Source organism: Gallus gallus, chromosome 6 (genome assembly GCF_016699485.2).
Source record: "Gallus gallus isolate bGalGal1 chromosome 6, bGalGal1.mat.broiler.GRCg7b, whole genome shotgun sequence".
Classification (NCBI taxonomy): Eukaryota; Metazoa; Chordata; class Aves; order Galliformes; family Phasianidae; genus Gallus; species Gallus gallus.
The window spans coordinates 14,015,118-14,033,193 of NC_052537.1; the positions used below are offsets into that span (position 1 = coordinate 14,015,118).

Genomic DNA, 18,076 nt, shown 5'->3' on the forward strand with positions numbered 1-18,076 from the left:
ATTTCTATTTTGCTTTGGACTTCTGTACAGCACACGTAGCAGGCCATCTTTAGAGTTTTCCAACTGGATCAGCTAACCCTCCCTCCCCTCAAATGCTTATAGTTGGGAAACTGTAACATAGATGATTTAGTAAAGATTGCGCAGAAAGACTGAAAGACCCTAATTATTAGAGTATCCTGTGTATCTGGATACCTAAAGATACTCTGATCATTCACAAAATAATAAATTGATTTTTTGTAAATTAGGATTTACAAAGCTTTGGTGTCTTCCATCATTGTTATTATGATTGTTGCATTTGGATCTTTTTCAACAGTTCTTTGAAAGGGGGAAAAAACTCATTCAGTGTTTCTGTAATGAAAACATTTTATTTTTCCACTTTAAAGAAGAAGCTGCAGCAGTTTTAGATCACGTAAACTTCGTTTCTGTGTGCAACTCGTATGTAAGTTTTCAGAGGAAGTGGGTGATTTTATGTTGCTGAGTGTCACATCTTGGCATGCAGTTATCATTGAGCTGGCGTCTCACACAGTTTATGTGAACTTGATATACGTTGTCTGTCAAAAAGATACTCTGATTTGTTTAATATATTGAGCTGTTTTTTCAACTTTCCATTTATTTCTAAGCCTAACACTTAAGTCTGGCTGGAGATTGTGCCCTTGTTTGTTTATTTATTTTTCATTTCACAGTGGTGTTACTGCTTGTGTTGTCTGCCAAATTCTCGTATGTCGTCACATCTTTCTTTCATCTGATACTGTGGTAACAGGTGTTACTTCTTTTCCTAAGGAAGTGCAGGAGATGAGCGAAAATTAGTATTTCTTTAATCCATTTGTAAAGTATGTCCTTGTTTTATCTCATGCTTCTTAGCTTTCATTTTTTAATTTCAAAGAGCTTGGAAGAAACACATAGCAAAGCATAGAAAGGAAGATCATAGGAGAAAGACAGCTCCTGAAAGTATTGAATTTATCTTTGAGCTCATGTTCTGGTTGCTGCTGAAAATGAATCAGTTTTCAAATCACTTGCCCACATAATCTCTCCCTTTCTTTGCTGTGGGATGCTGATCTTGTTTGAGGGATGGTGGAGCTGATTAGTTCATAAGTTTTTGAATCAGGGCCTGTTTTTCTAGTTCCTCTGGTGCATTTCTAAACAAACTGAAATAAATGGCGCCCCATCTACTTATATATATGGTAAAACCTGCTGTCAGTACTGTCAGTGATGGCAGATAGCTCCTTAAAAAGGTCAGATACTTAAAGTTGAAATGCATGCAAGCATGTTTACCAGTGAAACTGTGTTTCAAAGTCTGAAAAGTCTTACTGATTGTGTTTCTTTCCTCAAACAAATGGAGCAGGAGCTGGTACATCTAAGAAGACAAGAAACCGAAGTAGATTCTGACAGTCATTGCAGACGTCACTCAGTCTTCATACTTAAAGAAGAAACTCAGTGTTTTCAGTGCATTAGAATTAACCATTGTATTTTTTCTGCATTCATTTTTTTTACCATTTAATCTGGAACAATGTCCTACTCAGTGCATAGTGTTACATTCATTTACAAGTTATCAGTTTCCTACTAGTTTTTTAAGCTTTGATAACATCTGTGCACTTTTATTAGCATTCAGTGGGTTTGGCTTTTACAGAGCCGAGAAAACAAATGGTTAACTTGATTTTGTGAGGGGAAAAAAATAATACTGTCTGTCTTTTTCTAATTTTAGGATCTACTTACAGTGTGCTGTCCATAATGCCTTCTGATTCTGAAAGCAGCAGTTCACTGAGTAGCATTGGTGAGTAAAGGATTAATTTAAAAACTTGATAAACAAATGTTTTGGGTGCTGGGATAATGTGGTTTTAAAGCTGTCTTTGTCAAGGGTAGAAGGGTGCAAGTTGTAACAGCAGAGAAGTTGAATTGTATTATACAGTCATGCATCTTTACAAGGAATAAGTATACCCTTTTTGTGTAGTGCAAGTTCAGAATTTTTGTAGCTGCATATAGTTGTTGTCAATAAGATTTGTTACATCAAATTACATAACTGTGCTGCAAATTACTGAGTTAAAGTAATGTAAAAATGTCAGTGTTAGGCTTCTATGAGTGTTAGATATCTATATGTGCGCATACATATTTACAGATTATATGTGTATATATATTTATGTAGATACTGAAATTGTAGTTGGTTTAAAGCATCGTGGATATTAAAAGGCTATGAACTTGGCTAATAATATTTTAAAACTTGTGGAAGTGAGTGCAAGCTTTAACTTTTTTTTTTGCCTTGTGCGTAATAAGTTGCTTCGTTTTCTGTAGTTTTAAAGCCATGGGGAAACAAAATATTTGGAGAGGAAAAAAAAGAGTAAAGTAAAAAAAATGTGGACAGCAGCCCTTTAACAGCAAGGTGGTCTTAGAATAGATCATAGATGATCAATAGAATGATCACTGTCAGTTTTCCTTTTCTTATAGAAATGCTTTTACTGTGAAATCCATGTAAAAGTAATTTGCTATGGATAGGGAATGTAGGCTTTCACATATTTAAAGTTCCAATTTTGTGTCAGGCATCTGTATAGTTCCTTGACAGCATCAGACAAGTCAGTTGTCTACACACATCCTTAAACAGACATCTGTTGCAGTCATCAAGATGAGATTTTAACTCCAACATGCAGAAACAAGGTTTAAGGTTGACTGAATGAATGGGAAGTTTTGACATGTTAGTCTTAATTTTTTCCGGTTCAGGATTGTATGTTATTACCTGAAAGAAGGGCGGGATTTGTTTTGTTATGAAGAAATAGGAGCTGAAGATAGGAAGGAAAAAATTTTGGATAACCAGACTTGCAAAAAGACTTCCAAAGAAGTCTTCACATTCTTCTAATGTGAAATACAGTAATTTGGTGGAATAATTAGGTGAAGTGGTGCTTAAGATATGAGAGGTTGCAGGTGGTTCTTTCTGGTCCCATATTCCTAATTTTAAGAAAGGACACTTAAGTTGTTTGTTTTTTTTTTCAACTTCTATAACTTCGTGAGTATACATACTCAATTCTTTGTAACTGATATTTTACAATTTTGGAAGTAAAGGTTAATAACTGGTATTTAACAGGATTTGAAACTAGTGTTTGCCATCACAGAGAGAACTTTTGCTTTAACAGTTACCACTTAGAGGCCATAAATATGTGGCATATATTTGAAGCGTGGGATTCCTGTTTCTGAACACTTATTTAGCATTCGGTATTTTGCTTCTGAGGCACCATTTATTCCCATATATCAGTCAGAACTGAACTCTTTCCAAACTGTTTTGTTCACCTGATGTTTTAAAATATTAAAATTTATACTAAATACTGTCCTGTATGTTTTCCTTTAAGAGTTATCCTTAGAAGTGTATTGTGTATGCAGTGATCCCATTTATTTATAACCTAAAAATAAAATCACCATTATTAAATCAAATTTGTGTTCTTAGCATTCTCCCTAGTTATGGATGTTTTTTTCTGTTTTTTGCTTTTCCAGATGGTTAAGGTGAATTGAGTGTTTAATATTAACTACATTAACAGCCAGGAGAGTTCCTTGTGTGAAACTGATGTTTGCTTTACAATCTGGTTACAGACTTGTTATTCATGAATATCACTTTTTTCTCCAGATCATTTTCTCTCTCACACATCTTGTTCTACAAGGTAGAATATTTTAAATGTGGTCTAATATCAGTAGCAAATTCTCTCTACTTAATAGCCAGCATGTTTGCAAGTCACTTCAAAGCTGCCGTGAGGTTATTTTAATACTGACAAATTTGTTGAGTGACAAGCCATCGTAACAGAAGTTGTTTGCCTGCCAACTCTCTGAAGGCTTCTTATGACTTATTTGAATGCAATCCCAACAAAACCTGAGTTTCTTCAGTGTTTCACTATTTAGAAGCATCTTCCTTCCACCACTAATCTCCACCACCACCTGGCTCACTGGAATATGTATTTTCAAGGGTTGTGTAGGGCAGTGGAAATAAGGATTTTCCTGTGACATGAATGTGTCAGTGGAAAAAGGTGAACAGCTCATAGTTTGGAGTCAGTGTAAGTTTTGGAATATATTATGCACAACTATCAATGCCAAACATGCATATAAAGGAATATTTTTATTTTCTCCAGTTGCATGTATCTTCTTTACGGGGCAGAGGACTGCCCCATATATTTTATGTTTCCTGAGTTCAGCACACTTACCATTAATACTAAACACATTTTTGTTTCTAATGTGCTTTGCTTCTGTTTGTCAAACAGCATGGAAACGCTTTTGAGCTTTCAGAGAAAATGAAAAGGGAAACTAATTAAGCTGAGTTAAATGAGCTGATAATACTTCTTAGTGTCTTCTGGCTAGGAGATATAATAGAAACTTCAACTCATTGCCTTTATACTCCATAGTTCATAAAGTAACTAGAGAAGAGGATGTTCCCATGTATTATCTTTTCTTTCCAATCTTAATCATCCTAGCCATTGTTTCTCCTGCTAGCATTCTTAATTAAATTATCTTTTTCTGAAATAGTTCCAGGATGTTGTACAATTCAGGTGACTCTATCAAGTGTGCTCTGACAATTCATGCTAGAGAATATTCCAGGTGTTTAAATTTGACATGGGCCTGACAAACAAGGGAACATGTTCAAGGAGGTGAAACCTCTGGCTCAGGTAACTTCCTGAGCTGATAGCTGCTAGGTAGTGGTAGACAGTTTTGGATAACTTTTTTAATGGCTTTTTTTGGTTGGTTGGTTGGTTTTGTTTAGAAATCATTTTTAGTGATAGGTAGAATCCTGGTACAAAAGTATGTACTGTAAAACTGTTGCATCCACTTTACCGCTGATGTCATTGTTGGAGGTGTGTTGTAGTAGGCGTATAGAGGGCATATAATGCCCTCCACAAACTGCCTGACAAGACTTTACCTTTTGTGTGTATTTAATAGAGTAAATAGCTGGGAATCTTAATCTCCAGAAAGTATGAACATTTACAATTACTTATAGTAATATGACATAAATGAACAGTTGTGTTTATACGTGAACTTACTTGTGCAGCAGATAGTATTTTGTGTGATATTGGCAAACCTGATGCTGAAGTACAAAATTATTTTTTGTATATCAATCAGTGAGCTTTGTGATCTGTTCTGGTGCTGCAGACTTTTCTCCATTGTTTTATGAATGCAGGAGTAAATTGTTACTAACTGATTTTATTTTAATGGGACTTGAAAAAAATGTCATAATAAGGTAAACACATTGTTTACCTGCAGTTACTTCATGTTAATTTAATTCTGTCCATCTCAGGTGCTTCCTTATTGAAATATTTTTTCTTATGTAATAATATTAATCATTTCTCTTTTTTTAGTGCTTTTTAGATAGTTATCTATTACCTGTTCATTTCTTTCAGTCAGGAGAAAGACTAGCTGTATCTTGAGAATTTTGGTAATGGAGTGCAACAGATGAATATAGGGTGGCATGAAGGGCATTCAGTGTGTGGTGTAATGCAGCACTGCAGATTCCTCACAGTTGTTTTCTCTTGTTCCAGCTTGTGTGTTGGACTCTATTTCTCTTTTTCCTGTTGCATGCTCTGTGTCTGTGGGTTCTCAGCAGCCAGGCAGGAACTCGAACCCTCTGTGATAGGACAAGTCTATGGTAACGTTCATCAGAGAAGCAGCAGTTCCTACAGAAAGATGAGAAAATGACCTCATCTGTCCATTGATACCTGAATGCAGAAGTAATTGTGAAAGAGGAAAAATATCTGTTTGGGGGGCAAAGGCCCTCTATCAGAGAAGAGCTTAGGTGTCTGGCAGTTAGCTTCCAGGTGAGAAAGATGAATTGTAAAGATACAGCTGTAAATACAGAGAGTGACTTTTTTTAAATTTTACCAAATAATTGTCTTGATCAATGAGTTTTTCTATTACCATAATAGCCTTGTTATTGTGACCATGAAATGCATATGTCCTATAGGAAGGCAGGGGAGTTTTGGTACTTGTAAAATAAATCTTGCAAAAGGGCTTTGTCTGATCCCCAGTGACTTTCTCATTTTTTTTTAAATAAATGATTAACTCTTTTTTTCCTTTCTTTCTATAGTTAGCCAGATGGCAATAATTAGTCCCTCTGCACTCATTTCCGTACAGTAAGCTAAGGTACAGAGTGACTTATCTAACACTGATGTTGCTGGGGTTTTTTTTTGTTTAGGGTGAGAGGAAATAGGATCTTCCTGGCAAGGATGCCATACAGTAGCCATATGATTACATGATTAGGTATTAGGTAGGATTCTTGAAAACTGAGTCAGGTTTCCTTTCGTTGACAGCAGCAATTGTTTGAATGTTTCATGCACTCTTCACTGTCCAGAAATAGGTAAGCACAGAGGTAGATAGGGTTTGGCATCAGCTCATGAAATTGCTCTCCTTTCATGTTGGTTACATATTCATAATGAATTTTTTCCTCTTCAGTAGTTGTCATCCTTCTGATAGGAGAAGAGAGCAAGGAATGATGTAGCAAGTACAGTGTTACTAATGTGACTCACAGAATAGTTCAGGACCACTTACTCTGTCCCACGTACTGCTGTGTCATCTACTTTCCTTGCCTGGATGGGCTTGCAGGGAATGAAGGATGCAGGAAGAATGTAATTCCAGCCACCTGTGGATGTACTGTGTGCATGTGGTAGAAGAAGCCACAGAGTAGAAATTAGGGTAGTGGTCCTGGAGAAGGAACTTCATAGATGGATCTGCCCTATTTTTTTTTCTTTTGCCTATGTATAAATAAAAATTCAGATAAACAGATCCTTATGCTATACAAGTTCTTCCTTCTCTATCTTCCTTACCGCTCAAAACTTCTTTAGATGATTGTGTTTTCTTTGTTCCCTTAAATTTCCTTCCTTTTCTTTCTGCTGCATGAATCAAGTTCATGCTGTGTATGTGAAATAGATAGTGTGGAGAGGGAGAATACTGAGGGGAGGAAAAAAAAAAATCAGTGTTGATTCACCAAAGAAATAACAAGCTTTCACAATCCCTGCATCCCACTGTTGTGTTTCAGCCCCACCTTCTTTCTCCCCAATGGATGAAAAATCCTCTTTAGCTTGTCATACTCTTTCTGTATTTTGTTTCTCATCTCTCTCTGTTAGTCACAAATATGTCTGTGTGTAAACAGAAGCATCCTTCATCTGCCCACTCTTTGTACCCAGCATACTCTCTCAATGGAGCTACAATCCTGCATCTCTGACATCAGAATAATTATTTATGGAGTGCCTGGTGTGCCAAGCACAAACCAAGTGTTACTTAGGAATGAGACGGAGCCCAGCAACAGCACTGTATGTGACAGGCACTGGCTGATCTCCCAGTTGACCAGTAATGGTAGTGGAGGAGAAGACAGCACAGAATAAGAAAGATCTTTTTAATAATCTGTTGATACGTACAGTGCACTCAGTCACTTAGCATTTATAATTTTTGGAGATAAATATTCACCAAGCACTGAAGTGAACTTGTATAACATGGTTCTAGATACCCAGTGCCTAATGGCTTCCCGGAGCAGGGAGGCACCCCCAGATGTCCTCTCCAGGAGGGGGGGATGTACTGCTCCGTGACAGAGAAGAGCTGGGAGACACTGTCACTTTATGAAGCAGCTGGGGAAAACTTCACATTTGTCCCAGAGGAATTTGGGAGGGCTCTCCAAAAAAGTAACCCTGTCCATAGCCCACTTGAAGTGCCTCAACACTGATGAACACAAGTATGAGAAATAAGCAGAAGGAGTTGGAAGCCATCTTGCAAGTATAAAACTATGACATAATTGCTATCACAGAAACATGATGGGACAAATCACACAACTGGAATACTCTGGTTGAGGGCTACAAGCTTTTTAGAAGAAATAGGCAGGGCAGGAGGGGTGGAGGAGCTGCCCTTTATGTTAAGAAGTGGATGGATTGCAGAGAGCTGTCTTTAAAAAACAGTCATGATCAGGTTGAGAGTTTGTGGATTGAAATTAGGGACTAGACCAATATCTGGTGGTCACTTGATCAAGGGAGCTGTGAAGGTGCTTAGGGATCTGGAGCACATCTCCTTCGAAGGATGACAGAGGGGGTTGGACTTGTTCAGTCAGTCTGGAGAAGAGGAGGCTCCAGGGACACCTCTTTGTGGTCTCCCAGTTCTTAAAGGGAGCTTACAAACAGGACAGAGATGGACTTTTTTTTTTACATTATCTGATAGTGATAGGACAGGGGGAATGGTTTTAAACTAAAAGAGGGCAGATTTAGGTTAGATGTTTGAGGGAAATTTTTTTCCTAAGAGTGAGGCACTGTAGCAGGTTGCCTAGCAAAGCTGTGGATGCTGTGTCCTTGGAGGTGTTGGAAACCAAGTTAGATAGGGACCCAAGCAGCCTGATCTGGTGAGTGGCAACCCTGCTCACAGCAGGGGTTGAAACTGTGTGGTCTTTAAGGTCACTTCCTACCCTGCCTGTTCTGTGATTCTTTGTCCCCCAGACTCTGATGTTGCCATTCTGTGAGCTGCTCGTTCTTTAAGTTCACATGTTGGAGGCTTCTTGACAGCACAAGGTGTGCTGAAGTTTGCTCTAGTGCTGAACTGACACAAGGAGAATAATCATCTATTTTTGTTGTTGCCCAGGAGCAGATGACTTAAAAGAGACTAAATAGTGGAAGTATTAAGGAATGTGTGTCTTGGACTTTTTTTTCCTCAGTGTAGTATAGCTTTAAGTTTTGAATGGCAGTTTGTATGGCAAACAGGTATACAGGGATAGGACCAGAGAGATGATCACATTACAAGTGAGTAATGAAATAAAGAGCTTACCTGTGTCCTAGGCTCACAGAAGGGCTCCAAGAGGAGTGATCTACAGATAGAGATCCTTCCTCTTTGGGAGTCAGCCCTTAAATGGGATCTAGGAGCCAGGCCAGGCTCCACCCCTTCTGGTCACTCAGGTGAAATTGCGTTCACCTGTGCCCCTGCAGCTGACTCAGTGCCCTTCTCAGGTGGTCAATCAGAGGTTCAGGCTGTGATTCAACAGTTCCCATACACAGTTTAATTTCAGTCTCTATAAATTTCTTGCTGTACGGTGTGCATTCTAGACAGTATCAGCTACTGGGCTGTGTGGCGTTGTCCGAAATCTCTGTAAATGTAATATTACAGAGAGAAAGAGATGCTAATTACTTCCAGCTACTTCAGGAGGGATTGTGGGGTACTTTGTATGAATAAAATTAAAATTAAATTGCTGGCAACTTACAGAAATGCTGAAATTACGATGAATCTTGAGTTACTTTGTCTGCCTTCATATACCAAACTGAATAAAGAATCATAGAATCGCTAAGGTTGGAAAAGACCCACAGGATCATCCAATCCAACCATTTGCCCTTCACCAATGGTTCTCGCTAAACCATGTCCCTCAACACAACATCCAAACGCTCTTTGAACACTACCAGGGTTGGTGGCTCCACCACCTCTCTGGGCAGCCTATTCTAGTGCCTGACCACCCTTTCAGAGAAGTAGTATTTCCTAACGTCCAGCCTGAACCTTCCCTGGTGCAGCTTGAAGCCATTCCCTCTAATCCTATCACTAGTCACACGAGAGAAGAGGCTGACCCCCAGCTTACTACAACCTCCCTTCAGGTAGTTATAGAGAGCAATAAGGTCTCCCCTGAGCCTCCTCTTCTCCAGACTGAACAATCCCAGCTCCTTCAGCCGCTCTTCATAAGGCCTGTGCTCCAGACCCCTCACCAGCTTTGTTGCCCTCCTCTGGACACGCTCCAGGGCCTCGATGTCTTTCTTAACCAAGAACTAAGACCACAACTGTTACATTTTTGAAATATACTCTTAAAATATTTTAAGTATTTTCACACTTTGCACATCCCAGAAGATATTGGTTTGAACGTGAAAGTAAGATAGAAGGCTTGAGTTCTGATACATTGTCTGCAGATGATAGAACATCAGCTGAATACCACTCTACGTATGCTTCAACATGATATTGTCATATGTGTTTATGATGATGTGTATCAACACAGTATCTTTGTTAATTTCTCTGGGTGTCTGGATTTACTTCATTTCCTATCTTTATTTCCCATCCTATTATTTACTTCACTTCCTATCTCTTTTTTTAATATATTTTTTTTAAGTTCCCTTCCCTTTTCTTCAGAAGTCAATCTTCTTTATCTCTTTTTAGAATAGGCAGGTTAAGTCATTGTTCTGGCCCATGTTCTTTGAAAAAAGTCTCTGTGAATTGGCTTAAAGGCTGTGTTTCAAGACTTCAGATATGCAGTACTTTTGCAACCTCACTTAAGACACTGTTGACCTAAGTAGTGTGATGCCGTGACAGGATTATAGTTCCTGGAACTGAACTTTTTTTTTTTTTTTAACCTACCTTAGTACTATTACAAAGCATCAAAGTTTTCTTTCAGTATGTTTAAAAAAAGAATGCGTTTTTAATAGAATGGTGTTGCATAGTCTTCCATTCTTCTAAAATATACCAGAATACTAATGAGAGGTTATTCAGAATGGAAAAGGTCCTCCATTTTCCCATGTATTTCATTTCCTTCTTTCCATAGCTGGATCTCTGAATTGTGGTTACAGATGTTAACTCTTTACTCCTCATCACATACTCTAGAGCTTGTTTTCCAATTTATACCATACTATTATTCCAGGTGTTTGGTTCTTCACTGTCACCAGTCACCTTTCTAATTGTGTTTTTGTTGTTTCCATCCCTCCCCCCCCCCCCCCCCCCCCCGTTTACATCACTATTTTTCCAGGGTCAATTGACATTCCATTTTCTAACAAACACAGTCATTGGCACTTTGATTTTAACTTTTTCTTGCAGCTGCCAGATACTGTCTATCTGTTCCCATTGATCTATTCCAATTTTGACTTTAACCAACAGTGTTTCCTTGCTTAACTCTTTTTTAACTTATCATCCTGACAAGCTATTTACAGGTAGTTTTTCACTAAACACAAGTCAAATATTTAATCTGAGGCCATTAATTCTTACTCCAAAGCAAACTTTACATCTGTTCCATCTGATAGCTGTTCCCAACATGGCCTCTTTTACTGCTTCCAAGTTTTATGTTGGTCATTCTAATAGCTGTCCTTTTACATTGCTGTGATTTCTGTTTATTGCTTCACACTTGATACAGCTGTGTGTAACAAAGTAATTGTTTTCACTATTCATAGGAAGTGTTTGCTGGCGGTTGTGGGTTATGATACCCTTTCATAAACATTCTTTCATTGTTGGAAAAAGTGTTTTCCCCTTGTTTACTCCTACTTAACAGTCAGACTCTGGGAATCTCTTGGTTTCTTGGTTTTGATCCCCCCCCCCCCTTTTTTTTTTAACTAATGCAAACAAAGTTTATGACTGATAAATACAACAGCTGTCACTTGTTAGCGTATTCTGACAAAGGAACATTACACCTGCGGAAAGGGTCACAAATGAGGAGAAAATTAATGGCAATGCTACCAGTACATTACACTGAAATCCTTTTGTGTATCCCAGTGATTGGCTTTTGATGATCAACCTCTACTCAAAAGTCATATTCCTGTAAAATTTTGACTCAACAGTCAAGTTAAACCTCTTTTTATAGATCTAAATCCTATGTAATTTTCTTGTCCTTTGATCTGAGTAGTACATGTTTTGTTTCCTGGAAACAAAAGTTATGAAATACCCACACTCTTCCACAATCTTAGAATAACTTCACATTTCTTTTTCACTCAGTTCGGTTTACGAATCATATAGGTAATCTTTAATCTCTTTGCCCAATTTCAGTCTGTTTGCTATTAACCAACTCTTTTAAGTATCAAGCTCTTTGAATTGCTTTATCATATTCTCACTAATTTTTATGGCATCCATTTCTTGGCAGCTATGTGTAGTCGTGAAGCTTTTTGTCACTTCTGACTCACCCAAGAATTACTCAGTGGATGTGATACCCTGATTTAAAATAAAATTAAAACAAAAACAAAACAAACACACAAAAACAGTAGCTACAAAGAAGGTAATTTTGCCAATAAATAGCCTCAGAGAAGAGGGAGTTGTGGGTTTGCTTTTTTTTTTTTTTTTTTTTGCATTGCTTCCAAAAAATCAGTTTGAGTTAGTTCTTGACCTCTTAATGATTCTGCATAAACTGGGCTTGAAAATCCCTGATATGACTGCAGCATTTTACATGCCTCAGTATCAGTGTTTGGCAGCAGACTGGTGGGATTTCTGAAGATTCAGTCCATAATAACCTGAATGGGAATGCAGTGTGTGTGAATCCACACCTTCTGCACTCTAGACAGCACGTCTGGAACATGGTATCTTTCCCTACTCCCTCCATCCCTTTATCAGTCTGTGCATTCAGGAAATCATTTTGGTGTCAGCAGATTTCTTTTTGGGCTATAAAACAGTATGATGAGATGATCCTCATTGCTTCCTGTGGGAGAAGCTGTGGCAGTGAGCATCAGTGGAGCCTGAGCCTCAGGTTGGTGTGCAGCAGTTGCCCAGCAGCTGTATCACTCTGTCTGGATGGGGTACGTGAGCTCAGGTTATGCTTCTGCTGTGCAGTTATAAACCTGACAAACGTTAGGTTTGATCCTTCCCACCAGGGAGCTTCCGGCTACTCAAATGCAGAAGCTTCAGCTGTATTTCCCTGGCTGTGGTACAGGTTTTAATCTTTATTGTAGCTTAGAAAAGTTCTGTAAGAACTTTTCAAACTGACATAACTAATACTTCTTTCCTTTCCTTGCAATTTTTGAGTACTGGATTGTAGATTTTCATTCATGTTGATCTTTCCAGAAGGACTGCTCAGCTCTTTCTAAAGTCTTTATCTAAGTTGAAAGTTTGTTTTGCGTGCCGGCGGGTTTGTTTAGGGTATTATATTCTGTAGTAAAAGAAATACTGAAGTGTTGCACATTCTTTTTCTCGCATGTTACATGATCCTCACTGCTTTCATAACCTGTTAGGTTTTCTGTCTGTCAGATGAAGCTCTTCCACAGTTCAGTATTGTACCTTCTAGTTTCCCTTCCTCCATGGACTGCTGCTGTTTTTACTAATGTTTTATTTCATATACAAGGCAGTTCTGTTCCACTGTCTCTGTTATTTCAACACCACTTCAAAAGATACATCTGAAGAAATGCATCAAATGATAGATTCTGTTATGTAATCCTATTCTAGACCTCATAAATTATTGAAGAAAAGTAAATATTTTAGCACAGATTTTCCTACAGCTGAAATAAGTGTTCCTGAGCTTGGGGAGAAACCCTATTGGTCATACTTTGCAACACATCTTTTGTCTTATTTTGCAAGTCGTCTTTTACCATATTCTCTCATGACTTACAGGGCCTTAAAGAAATGGTACTCAGGATATCCATGTTGATTTCTTCTTAAATGGAAGCAGTGAGGAGGGTCAGCTGTACATAAACTAGTCTGATTGTTTGCAAGCAAGAATTGGCACACATTTTTAAAATGACTTGAAAAAAATTGAAATAAAATTACAAGCATTCTGTTAGCTGATGACAGCTTGCCTTTTGAATTGATTAATACTCATACAAGTGTATCTCTCAAAAAGGAAAATAATGAGTGTGTTATAACTTAAGGCATTTTCATATTATTTCTTAAAAATAATTGCTCGTCCATTGGTACTCATTTTCCCACCTCAGTGTTGTACTGATTCAGTGTTGTGGTACGTCTTAGTTTAACAAGTTTCCCAACCCCATTTCTCTTAAAATATTATTGTTAGTCCAGAAAGTGTGCTGCCCTACCCCCCAAGTAATGGGAGTGACATGCAAATGAAGCTAACTGTGCGGTAGTGTCTGTGTGGCTGTATTATCTCTTCAAACACTGATTACTAGAGAAACCATCAAAATTTATATTTGATAATCACTATGTCAGTGGTTCTTTGTGACTTTCATGAAGTCACGTGTTTAAACTTCAGGAGATGTAATTGCTTCAGCTTGTGTTGTAACTGTTTTTCTTTTATAGAATGCATGTATGAAATTTGGCAAAATCTTGTTTTTGATTCAGTTAGTGTATACTCAGGACTTCATGCATATACTGTGTGAACTAATTTTGCCCATAGCCCCCCCACCGTGGGGCTGTTGTTGGAGGCAGTGGAGTGCTGCCTACCTGGAGGCTGGCAGCATGTGTCTGAGTATTACTGGATCCTCAGCACTAAAGGTGAGCTGATATGGAAAAGGGGTTCTGGGGCTTACTAAGCAGATGGGTGAGTTGCACTTGCAAGATGTGCAGTAGATCCATTTTAACAAATCCAGATTATCTGAGGAAGCAAGTAAGTTGCTGTAGGTGGCATCATTTGGATAATGGAAATTTAGCCTTTAGGCTTGTACATTTTAAGACCAGTTTGAGTGGTTAAAATGCAGAAAGGAAGTACTGTTGTGTAAAATATGCAGTCAGATGGAAAAAAAATATAAAGCTGGAAGCACAGGTCACTTTCCTTATACTGCATCAGGATGTCAGATGCAGTAAAAAGCTTTTAGCATTCAGCTATAAAACCCCCTTTCAAGGAAATGGAGAGTATTAAATTTTTCTGATGAAAGAGAAGTTTACAGAAGCTTTTTGGAATGTCCTCAAATGTAAGATTATACAATTACTAAAAATGTGAAGTTGTTATTGAGCAAATATATATTTTTGAGGCTTGTTTTAAGGATAAGAGGGAATATTGTTTTTATATTCTTAAATCTTGACTGATGTTATATGTTGACAGTATCATCATTGCATTTTACATGCAAAAATACGTTTTTATGTAAATATAAAAAGTGACAAGTTAATGAAAAATAACTGTTTCTGGTACTAAGGTTAATGACTTCACATTTGTCCAGGAACTTCTTTCCTAAGGCTGAATAGCTTGATTTTATTTAAAGCAGTCTTGCCTTGCCTGGCATAGCTTTGGGATTCAATCTACCCAAGACCGTGTACCCGGTCAGTTTCTGAATAAGAAAGTATGTTTGTCTACTTTTTCCACTCATTTATGAAACTGCCTTCCTCGTTAACATGTCCATACTGTTCCAAATGGACATGCATTTTGACTTTTCCATTTATTATTTCCTGTTTATTCATTACAACATGAGCCTAGAATGGTGCATGCTGTTTCTGAATAATCTTTCATTAAAAATTATGTTGAATAATTCTTATTTTAGGAAACAAAAGTAGCAAAAAGAAAATACAAGTGTGTTTTAGTAATGTGAAATCCCTAGCCCTCATGGAAGAGGGTACTCTTGAATGAATATTAGGAGAAAAAACTTTCAACAGAGCCTACATTTGGGCTCTGTTGAAAGTTCTTTAGAGCAGTGCAAGTCCATGTCTTGTATCTTTCTACAGACTGTGGGATGTTCCTGAAATTTTTAACTATCAAAGCATTTGCATGCATTATTCTAACTATGTTAGAATAGAAGAATAGTCTGTGTCCAGAAATTCTTGTCACACAATTATATTAACAGCTGAAGGGAATAAGAACAGGGATCCTATTATAGTGGATGCTCTGTGTATGTTAGCCCTAGCCCTGAGGATAGTTTGCTGTGGAAACTTAAGAACAGGAAGTTCTACTTAAGAACTGGAGGGAGTTTTTGCATTCTGGGAACGGATCTCTTTGTATTGATATGAGATAACAAAAAGACTGTGGGGTTTTACTGTTCATCTCTGATGAACATGATGATGATAGTGATGAGATCCTGCATGTACTGTCCAGTTGCAGTGATTGTAACGTGCTCACTTTAACCAGTGTTGTTAAAAGTGAAGTCTGTCTCTCATGATTTGCTGCCAAGTCAAATCTTTACATGAATGACTGATAAGTTGTAATGTGTGAAAACAGAACTTTCCTGAAAAAAAATATCAAGCTAGCAGTAGTATATCTATGGAATAGTCTATTTATGAGGCTAAAGGAACAGGAGAAGAGTCCCTCTGCTGTAACAGTTTGTCTGCTGTCACTGAGCTAAGTTGAGCTAAGTGTATTTTTTCTTCTTTCCTTTTTTTTTTTTTCTTAAAGCATGGAACCTGATACTTCATTGGAAATGACCTTTTATCTATGACTTTTTTGTCACTGTTGTTTGAGATCTTTGCAGTTATGAATCCAAAGGTGCCTTGCCTTTTTTTCAGGCAAGCCATATGGCTAATTCTTCATACTGTGTCCATCAATTGTCACCTCTTGGATGGTAGTTTGTAAGAACATGAGGAAGCAAGGGAAATGTTACTCATGGAAATGTTACTTGCAACACAGATAAGGATGTTCTGCTAATGTAAAGCCTGACTGAATTGAGTTTTTCTTGTGTCGGCTCACTGATGAAAACTTGAACAATTTGTTTTTGAACATGAATCTGTAAAAAAATATATATATATATATATATATGTATTGTTTTTTAAAAAAATTAGTATTAATTATTTCAATGAAGTGACATTGTTCTTTTGAGGAGTTCTCTGACTGTCAGTTCACTGTCTCTTGGTCAGGTACAACTGGTAAAGCATCGTCTCCACCACCTGTAGCAGACACGAGACAGATGAGTGAGAAGCTGGAGACGATATTATTTCAGCTCCGACAGGTAACTCGGGAGAGGGATGAGCTGCGCAAACGACTCGCACTTTCATCTCCTGGATCAACTTTTGATGATTGCAGGTAAGAAAAAAAGAAAAAAAAAGCAAAGTAGACATTTCAACTTAATTTTCATTAACTTTCAAGTATCTTGTTTCTTGCTTTTAAGGTAGTAATAATATTGCAATGTATTGATGTTGCTTTTAAGGTACATACGTTGTGGTGACGTATATGTAGGATGACTGCATTGAGGTTTGAGAGCTGCACGTGGAATGCATGTTCCTGCTTTTTACAGCAATTTTGCTGTGGGATTGAGGGGAAGAGGACTCAGATCAATCTTGAGAGAAGAAAACAAGCTAGTTGCTGAGGCTTCCTATGTTAAGTTACAGGAGGAGGTGGAAGAGGCTGAAGTGTTTGCTGCTTTGAAGTGGTGGTTAATTGAAATTTTATCCATAGGAGAGGTCTCAAGATTTGAGCCAGTGAACTGAAGATGAGAGAATCTGTGTGCTTTGTTATTCACTCCTTAGCTGACTATTCCAGCCTCCTCACCCTGGGGTTGCTGGAAGGGCTACTTCAGGGACTGGGGAGCTTTGTGTTCTGTTTTTGAGGGTCTGTAAGTGTTGTGGTGATGAGAGAAAAAGGTTGTCAAATATCAACATCTTTGACAGAGCTTTGGTTTATTTCTTACTCGAACAGAGATTCTTCTTATCTGAAACCACTAGAGCTTAGGCATTGAGGATTTTACAGCTTACAGTATTGTTCTCTATAATCCCAGATACTATTAATAAAGTTCTGATGAGCTGTGCTCTAGCCTGCCCTAGTTTTCTCTCTTTAATTGTCAAATCAATCTTTTGTCAATGTTAGGATTAGTATGTTGCAGAAAATATAAAAGTTTACAGCTTAAAGAAAACTCATTAAAATAAACATTGTGTTTTGACAGTATTTGAATGGTTTATGTGAGATGGAAGATGCTGCCTTCCAAAAAATTAAATATTTGATGGCTGGAAAATGAACAAAGGTTACTAGCTGACTTTTTTTTTTTTCCTTTAATAAAATATAAAATTATTACTCTCACATAAATATACTTCCTTGCTTTATGAAAACTTGATGGTATTTTCTACTTTGTTCTGCAATCTTTCCTCATACAAAAAACATCATCATTCGCTTTCCAGTAGTCAAGGCACCAACACTGCCAACTGCCACTCTGAATTGTGAAATGTGAAAGACCACCATTTAGGTGGTGACTTTTGCAGTCCTAAAAGACATTGTACTATCACAGTGGTTCTTTCAAACACAGGTGCTGTAGAGGCAAATCTCAACAAATCATGGTGGCATGCTTAGAAATAGCTGCAGCTGGCAAAGTGTTTGTAGGCTGGGCTGTGCCGGCTGTGAAGGCAGGTGGTTGCAAAATTGAGAGCTGTTTTTCAAATCTAGTGTTGACTAAGTCCTGGAGTAATGGAAGAGGAGCCACAGAAGTGGATTGTGATGAGCTAAATCAGTAGCACGTGTTACTCTGTTGGACAGGAGTAGGATTGCTCATGCTGTGCTTGAGTCACATGAGGGTGACTGTATGCATACATGTGTTGTAGTACTAAAGCAGAGCTTTGACCAAATTACTGT

The 18,076-nt window shown here is 37.8% G+C and overlaps 1 protein-coding gene across 4 annotated transcripts in view; it reads left to right on the forward strand.

Annotated features, from left to right (window-relative positions):
• Positions 1–18,076, forward strand: part of DLG5 (discs large MAGUK scaffold protein 5) — a 95,304-nt gene that overhangs the window by 32,670 nt on the left and 44,558 nt on the right. For all 4 annotated transcript variants that reach the window (XM_040702697.2, XM_015288292.4, XM_040702698.2 and 1 more), the window contains exons 2-3: positions 1,703–1,771; positions 16,375–16,540. In XM_040702697.2, the coding sequence (XP_040558631.1) occupies positions 1,703–1,771; positions 16,375–16,540 (235 nt within the window). The remainder of the gene's footprint in view (positions 1–1,702; positions 1,772–16,374; positions 16,541–18,076) is intronic.